Raw genomic sequence first — 14932 nt, 5'->3', positions numbered from 1 at the left:
TTTGTACATCTCCAGTATCAGCAGCAGACGACAGACCACATCATTATTGTCAAAATCGGACACATAACTCAGATAAAACACCTCGACAAAAGCAAGGAAAAACACTGATCGACAGCGTCTTTAATATTAGTTGCTAAGTTCCTCAAGAGGGCAACATCAGAATATTGGAACTCCTAACCAAACAGTCAAAGTAAATGACTTGAATGTGAGGACAAACCGCCAGCTACCCACCGCATGCCAGAAGTGCAGAAGAAACAGGCCCAGTTCGGTCATACTGAAGTTGAAGCTCTTGAACATCTCCTTGTCGATGATCACCAACACTTCAGCAACAGCTGGATCACGTGACGACTGTCGTCTGCGTCTGGGGCGAGGGGAAGCGCCAACAGCAGAATGTGGGTTGGTGTTTGGGACAGGGCGGAAGCTGCCCTGTTGGAGACCATGTAATGACCTTGAACCGATGACAGGAGCCAGACGCGGAGTAGGAAGAAAATTTCCAAAATATTTTCTGTGGATGGACCATGGATGTGCCGTCGGCTTTTGGGTGAACGACCCGACCCATCTAGACTTGTCCAGGAAGATCTTGGGAACTGCAATACATGGAGAGTGAGTGAGTATGGTTTTACGCCGCTTTTAGCAATATTCCAGCAATATCACGGCGGGGGACACCAGAAATGGGCATCACACATTGTACCCATGTCGGGAATCGAACCCCGGGTCTTCGGCGTGATGAGCGAACGCTTACACCACAAGGCTATCCGACCGCCCCTGCAATAGATGAGATTTGTGGTGAATTAATTATTACTTTAGTATACAGACCAGCATGAATCTGGACGATACTTTCCGACATGTGTTTGGTGTTTTATGTTTTATGGATTTTACTTGCAGTCTTCTAAAGCAAACCTCTATCTCACCATATATGTGTTCGCTTACAACACAGAAGTCACGTTTGAATTTGTACAGTAGATAGAAACCTACTGCATATTGTCATAAAGTTGGTTGGTTTGTTGTTTAACGCCGCACTCAGCAATATTCCAGCTTTTTGACGGCGGTCTGTAAATAATCGAGCCTGGACCAGACAATCCAGAGATTAATATCAAGGAAAACGATCCACGCTGATGGGGTAAAATGGTAGGCCATCAGCAATGTCAGCGAGCCTGACCCACCGATCCATTTGGTCGCCTCTTACGACCAGCATAGATTGCTGGGGATCTATTCTAACCCGGAATCTTCACAGAGGGTTCCTCAATGTGACTCCTGGTTAATCAAACACTCGCATCAGGTTCAACACACTGGAGGTGGGGTAACCTGGGTACCGTTGCACAAAAAACAACCTAAGCGCTGCAACTGTCGTAAGTCTATGTTAAGGTATGGGAGTTACGATCACCTTAGCACTAAGATCCCTTTGTAAAACGCACCCCTGGTGGCTAAAAGTGTTCGCATGTCACCCCAAAGGCCCATGCTAACTTCCCAACATAGGTCAATGTCTGCAGCACATTATGCTGGCCCACGCCGTGACATTGCTGGCATATTGCTAAAAGCGGCGTAAAACCATAGTCACCACGCATCTAGGAAGAACATCCCAGAGCTATTCCTATCAATTTAAAAAAATCTGTTTCAATTGAAAAAGTCACAAGGATTTTATAATCCATGTACCACTGCAATTAAACTAACATAATCCTACATCCACAAACTTTAGAATGACTGTGGTGGCAAAAAGTGTTCCTGAACTAATTTTGAATGTAACAAATTGCAAGTATTTTTAATTCATTCTCACGTAACATTGATCATTTGTCACATATGTATAGTGTTTGCGAGGATGTATCAGTCTTTTGTACCATCAAGGAAATAGAGGATCCCTCCATAGAGTTACAGAGGAAGCACCTGTCTCTTATCTTTCAGGGCATTTGGGGGATCGCCCTATGGTGTTCCCGATGTCGTACCTTTCATGTCATTTGGGGATAGTCATATCTTGTTTCTGCAAGTCTTTCATTTCTTCCAAGAACTGGGGTAATCTTTCCACAGTGTTTCAAGATCCTTCCTTCTTACCTTCCAGGAAGTCTGGGGTAATCTCTCCAGTGTTTCTAGGGTCCTTCCTTCTTACCTTCAAGGAAGTCTGGGGTAATCTCTCCACGGTGTTTCTAGGGTCCTTCCTTCTTACCTTCAAGGAAGTCTTGGGTAATCTCTCTACAGTGTTTCTAGGGTCCTTCCTTCTTACCTTCAAGGAAGTCTGGGGTAATCTCTCTACAGTGTTTCTAGGGTCCTTCCTTCTTACCTTCCAGGAAGTCAGGAGAACGTTCACTTTCGTTGTTCTGTTTGTACAGGGTGTGGCTGTCTGGTTTCAGGGCCCGTCGATGACGTCTCTGGGACCCAGGCGGAGCGATGATGTAGATGTGGTTCAAAATGCCCTCCTGAGAACAATGATGAATTACATTCATTGTTGAATAGAAATTACAGACTTCACTACCGCTTACAACGTCACTTATACCCGTCTTACAAAACTAAAATTTTTGTTAAGATTTCGCTCATAATACGCCTATTAAACGGCTGCTATTGTTACGATAGAATAATAATACTGAAGAGACTGCTCGTATTTGTTTTCTAAACTTGCGACTTAATATCACATACAAATTCCATTTAATTCACTACTACTTATTTCTCTGCCATCATCTGTACCTACCATAAACTGCAGGGCCCACTTGCACAAAGCGATCTTAGCACTAAGATGATCGTAACTCCCATACTTTAACATAGGCTTAGAATAGCCTTAGCGCTAAGATCGCTTTGTGCAAGTGGTCCCAGATGACAAACATACATGTACACAGAACAGAGATATTTAACATACTGTTACATCAGTGGAATAACGGTTAAGATACCTGCATGGTGTTTGAAGGACGGGTGAGAATGACATCAAAATCTCTGGTAGAGGCATAACGACTGCGGGAATTTTCGGTGTTAAACTGAGGCAAAGTATCTCACTGGGCTAACACTAGAACCCCGCATTAGTCCGGACTAGTACAAGCAGTCACACACGCACACGTGCATGCACATCACTATATAAGTGCAATTTAGAATGTGACCTAAAACCCCATTTCACCTTACTTTTCCTTCTGTATTTTCAGCATGCACTCATAATATTGCTTAAGTTGTTTGAATGTTTGAAGGAAGCATGCTATTTAACTACTGAAACCCTGCAATTTACGGTGTTGTAAACTTATAAACAACAGACCACGTGCACGTCTCCCTTGCTGCCGTGGATGACGCTGATGATTGTGCCGTCGTTGATGTCGCTGAAGAACTGTTTGGCATGATCGTGAACATGGCTCTGGAAGACGTAACAGAAACACACAGTAAGTCTCCATGAGAGCTGAGGTACCCTTAATTCCATTATTATAATCAGTGTTTCCTCAAGACCCGGGGTAGAATAGGTCTTCAGCAACCCATGATTGCCGTAAAAGGCGACTATGCTTGTCGTAAAAGGCGACTAACGGAATAGGTGGTCAGTCTTGCTGACTTGGTTGAAGCATGTCATCGATCCCAATTGCGTGGATCGATGTTCATGATATCAATCACTGGATTGTCTGCTCCAGACTCCATTATTTACAGGCCGCTGTCATATAGGTGGACTATTTCTGAGTGCGGCGTAAAACAACAAACAAACAAATAAACAAACCAATCAATACGTTTTGATCAACCATATTACTTCCAAGACACAATTTTATGGATAACAACTTCTATAATAATGTAAAGGCGACGTTACGGTATAAATCCTTATACCGTTGTCAAGCATAAGGATCTTTACCCAAACGTCGCCTTTACAGTATTAAATAAGTTGTTATCCATAAATTGTGTCTACTTTGTCATCGTCAACTAAGTAATGCCTATCAAATAATTCATATTACTTCCTGTTTGGAAGCACAAGCGACCCGCATATGTAGGGGTATGGGCGTGTTTCAATTATTAGAAATTTTATATAACATCTTTGGAACAAGTAACATATTCGTTTATATGTGTACAGCTGAAATTGTAATATGTAATATGTAACTTGTAAGTGGTTCTGGTGTAAGATACATATCATTTAAAAGTGGTTCTAAGTTAAGGTACAAATCAGTTATAAGTGGTTCTGGGTTAAAGTACCTGACATTTATAAGTGGTTCTGTGTTAAGGTACCTGACATTTATAAGTGGTTCTGAGTTCAAGTACCTGACATTTATAAGTGGTTCTGTGTTAAGGTACCTGACATTTATAAGTGGTTCTGTGTTCAAGTACCTGACATTTATAAGTGGTTCTGTGTTCAAGTACCTGACACTTATAAGTGGTTCTGTGTTAAGGTACCTGACATTTATAAGTGGTTCTGTGTTCAAGTACCTGACATTTATAAGTGGTTCTGTGTTCAAGTACCTGACATTTATAAGTGGTTCTGTGTTAAGGTACCTGACATTTATAAGTGGTTCTGTGTTCAAGTACCTGACATTTATAAGTGGTTCTGAGTTAGGGTACCTGACATTTATAAGTGGTTCAAATTAGTATGCAGAACTTGTAAGTGCTCCTGAGTTAAGGTGAGTATTCAAGTAATATCACGGCGTGTCAGCTTATTGGGGGAGGAAAGCCCGAAGTTATGCAGGTCTCAGACACTTACCAATTCGGAGAAACCCACGAGCACGGGTATATTGCTGACAAACCTAGAAACATAATTGGGGCGAACCGGGATTCGAACCCACAATCATAGGTTCCTGGCGTGCCCAAAGGGACGCAACTCTGCAGAGTGAATCGCGGCGCCCTAGACGACTGGGCCACTCGTGCCCCTCTGTTTTAAGGTACATATAAACAATTATATGTGGTTGTTTTAAGAAGTTTTACGGTAAAGAACTTATTGGTCGGTCAAGGCTAGGGTACAGATACATTACACATGAAGTTGAGAAACCAAGGCAAATTATTCAAGAAACTACACAGTATAAAAATATATCCCTACCGGTAATTTGTGCATGTCGAAAACCGTATTTCCGTCATCATCGCCCGAGACGATGAATCCTTCTGTGTCATGGTCGAAGACGGAATGAGTCACTCGGCTCACCGTCACTTGATGCTCGTGCTTATCTGTCGTCACGTGTATGACGAGTTCGTCATGGAGACGCGGGTTTCCATGGACACGTATTTCTGCTGTGAACACTTCGTCTGTGAGAGAATCCACACAAGAACATCAAATTGACATTCACAGGATTGGGTACAAGAGTACCAACAATGATACACTGACTGACAAGCATGCAAGTAAGAATACAGTAAACTACGGTTATAACGAACTCAAAGGGACCACTAATTTTAGTTCGTTATAACCGTAGTTCGTTATAAGCATATATACAGCAAAGGGACGGGATCAAAACGCATTTCGTTATATCCGTCAGTTCGTTATAAGCGTGTTCGTGATAAACGTAGTTTGTATTCATATTTGAAAATATTCCAGTATTAGTAACATACAGGTTGTGGAAGAATTATCCTTGGCAAACATTTTCACTGGAATAGGATATTCCTTCAATTCGAAATAATCTCGGTTGGGGGGGGGGGGGGGGGGGGGTTTACAAGTACACGTGACATGTATGCATAAACACATTGTAAAGACACGCTAATAGGTGCAGAAAAAGGTTGGATAGGTTCCTCGTCAATAACATCGATCATAACTCGTAGATTGCGTTATTGCCCGTCACAACCTTGACCTGCTCAGGTGGTTCAGTTTAGAGGACTATAAAATAGACTGCCAAATGGTCGGTCCACTTATAATCATATTGTGGGTCCATCAATCCCCAAGTAGGAGTTGACTGCAGCAGGTACCTACCTTCGTGTTTCTTGTGATGAATGCTCGCGCCGTCTGTGGTCTGGTTTAGAAGAGAGATTGAAAGATTTATGCATGTAGCAATTCGAGTGCACAGCCAATATATTCAAACTTTAAAACAAGACACAGCGTTGTCTACGTTCTCCAGCATGCTTCTTTAGCACCATCATTCACTCTATGGATGCGTGTTGGAGAGCGTGTTCATCGTTGTGTTTTCTTTAATATTTTGAATATATACTACTCAATAGAAGTTAAGGAATATCCGATCCTTTCATATTACTACAGTTAATATGTCATGCTTAAGAAATTCAAAACCACTCGATTTCTTCATATTATTATAGTTTAATATATCCTTCCATGACAGATTAACTATAGTAAAATGAAAGAATCGATTTTATCAAATTACCATAGATTAATATGTCATTCCGAAAGAATCGGAGTTTTTTAATATTTTAAGTAACACACAATGCTGAATATACATAGATATAAGCAGTGCCAATATTTGTTGGTAATTTAAGTGATCGCTAGGTTTTCAGACTTTCCGTAAAATATATGGCATTTTAACATGTACAAAAGACCTTTTCAGATCCGGATTAGAATAGGTCTGCCGAAAGAGACGACTATGCTTGTCGTAAAAGGCGGGTATGCTTGTCGTAAAAGGCGACTGACGGGGTCGGGTGGTCAGGCTCGCAGACTTGGTTGATGCATGTCATCGTATCCCAATTGAGTAGATCGATGCTCATGTTGTTAATCACTGGATTGTCTGGTCATGTTTTTAAAAGACCGCCGTCATATAGCTGGAATATTGCTGAGTGCGGCGTTAAACAACAAACAACAGCAACAACACAAATACGGAAACACTACGTAGAGGCATACCTTGCAATATGGTAAATGATAATCTGTTGAAACATGGTTGATAAATTCTACTGTGGCGAGCGACCGCTTGAACAACTAGGCTATCCCATCCCAGTATAAATAGAAATAAGTACGTATCGCTACTGTGTAGTGTCTATGCATGGCCTGAGTTACATCCGGAAGAGTGTGCGAATACCGTAGTCTGTCATACAGACCCTATAACAAATATCCAGTACAACCCTTGCAAGTCTATAATGTTTGGCAAGTCTAGATTACTGGAGTATCAGGAAATCTGAAAATGAAGGGAGTCTCTGGCTCCTTTTTATTATATTTTTACTAAGATAATTTAACAACTTTTTTTCTGAAAGATATATTCATTTCAGAGACTAGATGTTAGTCTACGAACGCCGCTACTTTTTGACGAAGTAAATATTACAGGATGGAAATGTAAAATTGGAAAATCAATTGGAAAATAAATGTACATTAAATATTGCTGACGAAGATTACAATCAAAATGAGAAATATAACAGTATATATCTTAAATGTTTAAATGACGTTATAAGGATACTTTATCATCTACGAGGCACCCAGAAATGTCTACTTACCGTATATATCAGGACCGTATTCACAAAGCAGAATGATACAAGGCAGATGAACTTCATATTTGCACGACGAGATCTTCACCTCGCCAAGCGTCGAAAGAGGAAGAAATAATTAGCCATGGCGTTAAATGATAAGTAATCAGTGCAAGAGCATTCATGCGAGACGGCAGTTGCCTCCCTTCTATATCACCAGACAAGTCAGTGCATTAATATCATTGGTTAATTTCACACTCTCCTGACAGATTTACACAGGGAGGCGGTGGGTCTAATTATTTACTTACAATGTTCCAAATTTACCCATTAAGTTATGTAAAGGAAATAGTGGCAAATCCCGTTAACACGAACTCCATTAAGTGGATATATCGTTTAAGACGATATAAACTTATTTCAGAATCTGTCAGGGCTAGAGTTGTGTAAAGTCATTCCGTTGGTATGCAACTAGATATATTTTCGATTGTCCCAAGTATTGGGTGTTAACGAAGTGTCTCTATAATTTTGTGTGTTCCTCATTTTTGTTTGTTTGTTTGTTTTTTAGGCATTGTTTGCTGTCCATTGTACAAACGGACACGAGCGGACCTTGAAGTCCTGACAGTCTCAACTGCTATGTACTATTCAGCAAGCAATGAATGCCCGTCTCTCTTCAATTGTCTATTGTGAGTGCGTGCGTGCGTGCTTGCGTGCGTGCGTGTAAAAAGTATTGGAGAGCATTTACAAGATATACTGTAAAACATCTTTAACCTGATATTGCGTTAAGAACAGAAATCCTTAAATGCCCCGGCATAAACCCTTATCTGTACTGTGGTCTTGTGCAGACATTCCGCTTGTTTCGAACTGTAGATAACTCGATATAGTTCGACATACCCATGAATTCGGGTTAAGGCTGTTCCCAGAAAACATTATAACGTTTCTCCCTACCCCGGCACACGTTTCATGACAACTATTGAATTGCGCCTGTATGTGTGGCGACCCATATTACGCATCACAGGAATACTCAAATAAATATGCAGATATTCAACATGTAACATACGTATTTGGGTTTCTTCCTTTTCTCTGAATATCCTAATATATGTAATTATCTGCTCCTTTTAAACAAATTATCGATGTTGGAATCTCCAATAGAAATGTCAGAATAACTGTCGTGTTTCATTCATGGTCATTAAATGCGAGTTATTCGAGTCAGTATGAACTAATTGATGAGTATGTAATTGATTGATCTCGTGAAACTCGATGTCTACATATGTACTTGATTATGTATTTATAAAGCCCGAGGTCACCTGGTCTAGAAATGTGACGCCACGTGCCCACGCAACAGATCATGTCTGACGCATAGGATTCGTCGCATTTCGTATCCGTGCAAATATGTTGCTGACGGGGTCCGTCTGCTGTAAATAATATTGTCACGTGTTCGTAAACTTAAAGTCGCACACATACACACAATGTTTTTCGAAATTTGTCAATGGAGCCTGTAAGAAAGACACATCTAAAAATTGTGTGTTTGTTTCAATCACAGAATGGTCTATCTTTTTGTTCCAAAGGGCAATAACTCTCCTTTTGAAATGAGTAAGTGAGTGAGTTTGGTTTAACGCCGCCTTTAACAGTATTTCAGTCATATCGCGGCGTGTCAGCTTAATGTGGGAGGAAAGCCCCCCCCCCCCTTTTGAAATGATATACTGCCCATACACCAGCGTGACCGTTACCGATGGAGGTGAAGGCAATACTGGTTAACTGTCTATAGCCGTCATAGTAACATGTACCGCTCGTATCGCGCATACCACATGCGCCGTAAGTTTAAGGTATGGTCGTCCGGGTCAGCGCACCTAGCGGATTAGTGAAGGAAGATAAATTGAAACAGATCGACCATTTAACAAATGTAATATTTGTGATAACACTTTCTTAGTAAAGTACAAATTCTCGTACTTTTTTCTTTTATTTTAATAGCATTATGGGTTCAATCACAGAACTGTGCCACATTTTATGCGTTCATAAATCCTCATACTATCCTGTTACCTGTTATTTATACAATCTCATTCGGCGTATTGAAGAACACGCGCCACTGTAATATTTTTTTTATTTTATTGTTTTTGAAAAGAAGTACCTGTTACATAAAATGCGATTCCGCCCAGGGTAACAGAAAGCCCATGACATAGCACAACGTACCAGGACATCTTAGTTTTTTTTCCAGAAAATAACATACTTCTCACTCATACATTCACTCTTGTAATACAAATATACTGCATATATCAAGTATGCATAAACCATTAAAGTTTATATATCATATCGCAGTGCAGGAAAGTACACGGTCTCAAAAATTAAAGTCTTAAGTATAAAACTAAAATTAAAATGAAAGCTGCTCCTCATTTTAGAAAAGTTGATGATACAGCATTCAAGCACCATGGAATTTCTGTTGATTACCTTTCTTGAAAGCAATATCTTTTTCAATGTTGTATCGTCAAAAAGCTTCCTTTTTATAAACTTGAAAATAATGTTTTGTATTTTGGAATTTGCGTCTATAAATATAGAATTTGGCAATAAGTAAAGGCAAATCGAACGCTTTATCTGTTTTTATGTTCTCTTTAACTCCAAAAAGTATCAATTCTGCACAAAATGTCACATTATAAACATAAAAGCACTCGTCTGTCCACAATGACACTTTATCCCCAAATCGTTTTATTACATCAAATTCCCAAAACAAGTGGGTTATTGTTTCCATCTTTCCTGTTTCATGACATGTTTGTTTGTTGTTTAACGCCGCACTCAGCAATATTGCAGCTATATGACGGCGGTTCTTTTCATTGTGACAGAAGGAGTACAGATCATTGTGAACATAATTACGTATATACAGAAAGGTATCAGTGGTAAGAATTCTGTGGATAATTTTGTATTGAAACCATCGCAGTTTTACACCCTGTGTTGTACTGAATATTTCATTGCAAATTTTGTTCCAATTTATGTTTTCAAATTGTAATTCCCGCTTTTCATGCCCTTAAGTTTTAACTTCTGTAGAAACCAATGAAAAATACATATGCTTTGAACCTGACTTGGAACTACAAATATAGTATTAACCACACAGCGCTGGTCCTCCATAGAATCTGTAGGAACTTTAACACAATTAGTTTTGAGGTATTGTTTAATACTGCTGACAACACCATAAAATTATAAATAGGATAAACAAATACAATACATTTAATTAAATTCCTCATATGACAGAAACTCTGTATTGGCCTTGACCAAGTCTATAATTTGGGAGACACCCTTCCCAAACCAGTATATCAACAAAAATGATTTCCTATTAATTTTAATATTAGGGGTATGAAAAAATTGGTTCAGTCAAAAAACTACTGAAAGATTCTGGGTTGATTTTCTTATCAAGCACTATAAATGGCTGAAAACAACTTTTCCAAAACTCATTACTTATCAAAGATACTTTTCTCTCAAAGAAAGTCACACCAAATTCACCAAGTTTACACAAATAAGGATACAGTATGTAGATTTAGATAGGTGCTTCCAAATTTGATCACCTAAGGAGACAAGTCTCCTTATCCGTGTGGCTTTAAGAGATGTTACGTATGACAAAACGTTCACCATACCTAATCATCACGGATTTAATGATTGCCACCCTATCTACTGGTGTAACTATCCGTTTCATGCACGTACTCATAATCTGTTTTAGCTCAAATAATCTGCCTTTAAAGTTCAAAAGAACCATATTTTCCAGATTTGTACAAAATTTGACTCTTCTCGATTCTAACTAATAGGCAAATCATATTTGAACTTTTCCTTACCACCTCTCTTGGAGCCAAGCCAGATAACTTTAGTTTTATCATAGTTAATCCTAAGACAAGACATTTTGGCAAAACAAACAAGAGAGTTAATACATGATATAAAGGAGGACTGACTACCAATAAGTAATAATTCCATATGTTCAGCATACTGACTTATAAAGAAGATACTCACTACCGTCTACCAGGATACATTTGACGCCTCTGTTAGAACAGATCATACTGGCTAGTATTTCTGCACAGAGAATAAATATATACGGTGACAACTGGTCACCCTGTCGACAACAGCGTCCGATGTTAAACCAAGATAGCAACTGACCATTCATGGACATACAGCTTTTTATAACCAGTGTTACGGTATAATGACATATCACAACAGTCATCCTTTGTCATCTGTCCATGTTAAAGAATATATCACTAATATAGGGACGTGCATGCACGTGTGTGTGGCCGGTTAATACTGCTAGCCAATAAGATAACATGCCGCAGTTTAACATAGATACTTCATTCAGACACAATATACTAACTCCGAGGCGACCAGCACAAAAAAGGTGAGGTGAAATTGGGTTTAACGTCGCGTCCAAGATTACTGCACTTATATAGCGACGTGCATGCACGCGTGTGTGTGCACGGCTGCTTGTACTAGTCCGGACTGATGCCGACTTATAGTGCTAGCTCACTGAGATACCATGCCGCAGTTTAACATGAATACCCCACTCAGACACAGTATTCTGACTCCGAGTCGACCAGTCCTTGTTTTAGCCCCTTAATGCCGAGCGCCAGACAGGGTAACAACAAGTACCATCTTTTAACGTCACGGAGGCGGTCTCAGAACAAAAAAAAAACAGCAGGGCGAATCAGGATGTCTAAACCATGATCCCAGGTTTTATGGCACACCTGTGGGACACTACTCCGAATAGCGGCGCAATTGACCACAAGTGACACCCGTGCGCTGGTGCATATACGCCTATAAAAGAAACGCATACCCCGATTGTGGAAGTAACACACATTTCCTGCACATATGACAAGGGCGGATCCAGCATTTTTAAAAGGGAGAGTCCAAATATCAAAATCCCCTCTCATTAATCTTGATTCATCCAAACCGCCACCGTAGTCTAGAGGTAGCGCGTCCGACCGGAGAGCGGAAGGTCCGGAGTTCGATCCCCGGCCGCGTCGTACCAAAAGACGTTCAAAGATGGTACTTGTTGTTACCCTGTCTGGCGCTCGGCATTAAGGGACAGCATCGGAGTCAGTATACTGTGTCTGAGTGGGGTATTCATGTTAAACTGCGGCATGGTATCTCAGTGAGCTAGCACTATAAATCGGCATCAGTCCGGACTAGTACAAGCAGACACACACACACACACACACACACACACACACACCGCTATATATGTGCACTAACCTTGGACGCGACGTGAAACTCATTTCACCTCACCTCACCTTGATTCATCCATGGGCCAAACACCTTCACAAATGTAATATTCGGGATAACACTTTCTTTGTAAAATACAGATTCTCGTACTTTTGGGGGTTGAAGCCACACTGCCAGAGTGAGGCACCTAATCGTCAGCGATCTAACCCACTCAGCCACCGAGGCTTCCAAAAACTGAAAGTACAACTTGTAGTATAGATTACATTCTTTGTGTACTCCTCTGACATGTGTAAATTGACAGGGCTCCCATGGCCGAAAACTATGAACACAAAATAAATGTCATTTAGAAAGCGGTCATATGTCACAAATGAAATATTTGGGATAACAATTTCTTAGTAAAGTGGGGCGGTCGGGTAGCCTAGTGGTTAAAGCGTTCGCTGGTCATGCGGAAGGCCCGGGTTCGATTCTCGATATGGGTACAATGTGTGAAGCCCATTTCTGGTGTCCCCTGCTGTGTTATTGCTGGAATATTTCTAAAAGCGGCTTAGAGAATCTGTACTTTACTAAGAAATGTTATCCCAAATATTACATTTGTGACATTTGACCACTTTCTAAATGACATTGCCTGTTCAGAGACAGTACTGGCAGTTACAGATTTTGTATATTTCTTGTATTTTACATTTTAAGTATAATTCATGTACATAATTAAATGCAGTTTTAGTAATCTAATTTTATTGCTCAGCCTACCTTAAACATTACATTATAAGTCACAACGCTTTTTCTGAGCATGCTTAGTGCATGGTTAGTTTGTGAAAGTCACACCCTGTGCACTAACACAATAGCCCAAGCCCTCTCCTACTCACGCCCTTTTGTCTATATGGCCAGCTTGGGTACTCAGCCATGCTGTATACTGGACACCTAAAAAGGAGTGGTCACTCCACATATATCCTTCTAAGGATAAACATTTATCTATATTCTCACTTGTTATTCACAAGGATCTCTGTTGGGAACTTTGGAACAAATTCCAAGGTTAGTATTTTATTATTGGCTTGAGGATTTTTATTCATTGATTGTATTTGCATTTGCATTATTGTAGTTATTGTTTGTATTTGGATATATGTGTGTGTTTAGACAGGAGTACACGTAATGTGTTCGTGATTATTATTGAGTCAAACAACCAAATAAGTATCCTAAATTCATTAAAACAAGTATAAGTATTAACTAAAAAGTAATATTAGTGACTTTAGAAATAATAGAAGAGCTCGTTTGTGATATACGAGGCAAGGCAAAGCAAGCATGCTTGTGATGAATGTATGTAGGTGAGCATAAATGAATGAAGGTAAGCATAAATGAATGAAGGTAAGCATAAATGAAGGTAAGCGTGAATGAATGAATGTAAGCATGAATGAATGAATGAAGGTAAGCATAATATGAATGAATGTAAGCATGAATGAATGAATGAAAGTAAGCATAAATGAATGAATGTAAGCATGAATGAAGGTAAGCGTAAATTGATTGAATGAAAGTAAGTAAGCATAAATGAATGAAGGTAAGCGTCAAAGGAATGAATGTAAGCATGAATGAATGAAAGTAAGCATAAATGAATGAATGAATGAAATTGAGCATAAATGAATGAAGGTAAGCATGAAGGAATGAAGATTAGCGTGAATGAATGAATGAAAGTATGCATGAATGAAGGTAAGCGTGAATACATGAATGAAGGTAAGCGTGAATGAATGAAGGTAAGCGTGAATGAATGAAGGTAAGCGTAAATGAATGAATGAATGCATGTGCCATTTTCTAGTATTGCTGTATCATGCTCAGCTACATGTATACTTGAATGATAGAAGGTATTTGTGCCGAGTTCTATATTTGTTCTTATTGGCAAGTCTGCATGCACTGTATATATTGTTATTTTCTCTGCAGAGGTGTGTACCACTGTGTAGAAACTTGTCGCGGCAACGTCCCCAGGTGTGTTATCAACCCAGGCCCACATACCTGGTAAGTTCACTTGGGTTTATGTAGCGTTTATAATTAATTTATTTACTGTGTATATTGTCTATCTAGTGTATGTATTTGGTTACATATTGAGACAAAACTACTTTTGAAATGTACATGTATATGAATGTGTATTTACTTGCTCATAACAAGTATGTGTTTACTTGAGAGTAATAAACACTAACAACGGGTAGCCAGTACATTAACAACCATGCTACCTACTGCATCTTATCTTAGTAGTTTGTTTGTTTTTATCGCCGCACTCTAATAATATTCCAGCTATATGGCGGTGGTCGGTAAATAATCGAATCTGGACCAAACAATCCAGTAATTGACATTATGATCCTCGATCCACGCAATTGGGATACGATGACATGTATCAGCAAAGTCAGCGAGCCTGACCACCCGATCCCGTTAGTCGCATCTTACAACAAGCATTGGTTGCTGAAGACATCCTACCCCCATCTTCTGGGGTCTCTTATCTTATTTGTATTTTTTT

The 14932-nt window shown here is 39.6% G+C and overlaps 1 protein-coding gene across 1 annotated transcript in view; it reads right to left on the bottom strand.

Annotated features, from left to right (window-relative positions):
* Window positions 1-7341, bottom strand: part of LOC139478398 (A disintegrin and metalloproteinase with thrombospondin motifs like) — a 29273-nt gene extending 21932 nt beyond the window's left edge. The window contains exons 1-6 of the mRNA XM_071260842.1: window positions 7285-7341; window positions 5828-5867; window positions 4970-5172; window positions 3227-3322; window positions 2273-2408; window positions 232-587 (exon numbers count right to left, since the gene is read on the bottom strand). Coding sequence (XP_071116943.1) covers window positions 232-587; window positions 2273-2408; window positions 3227-3322; window positions 4970-5172; window positions 5828-5867; window positions 7285-7341 — 888 coding nt within the window. The remainder of the gene's footprint in view (window positions 1-231; window positions 588-2272; window positions 2409-3226; window positions 3323-4969; window positions 5173-5827; window positions 5868-7284) is intronic.
* Between the last annotated feature and the right edge of the window lie 7591 nt (window positions 7342-14932).

Source organism: Haliotis cracherodii, unplaced genomic scaffold (genome assembly GCF_022045235.1).
Source record: "Haliotis cracherodii isolate W230 unplaced genomic scaffold, xgHalCrac1.p SCAF_4, whole genome shotgun sequence".
Taxonomy (NCBI): Eukaryota; Metazoa; Mollusca; class Gastropoda; order Lepetellida; family Haliotidae; genus Haliotis; species Haliotis cracherodii.
Note: the sequence above shows the minus strand (reverse complement) of the source record. Positions and strands in the feature narration are given on the sequence as shown.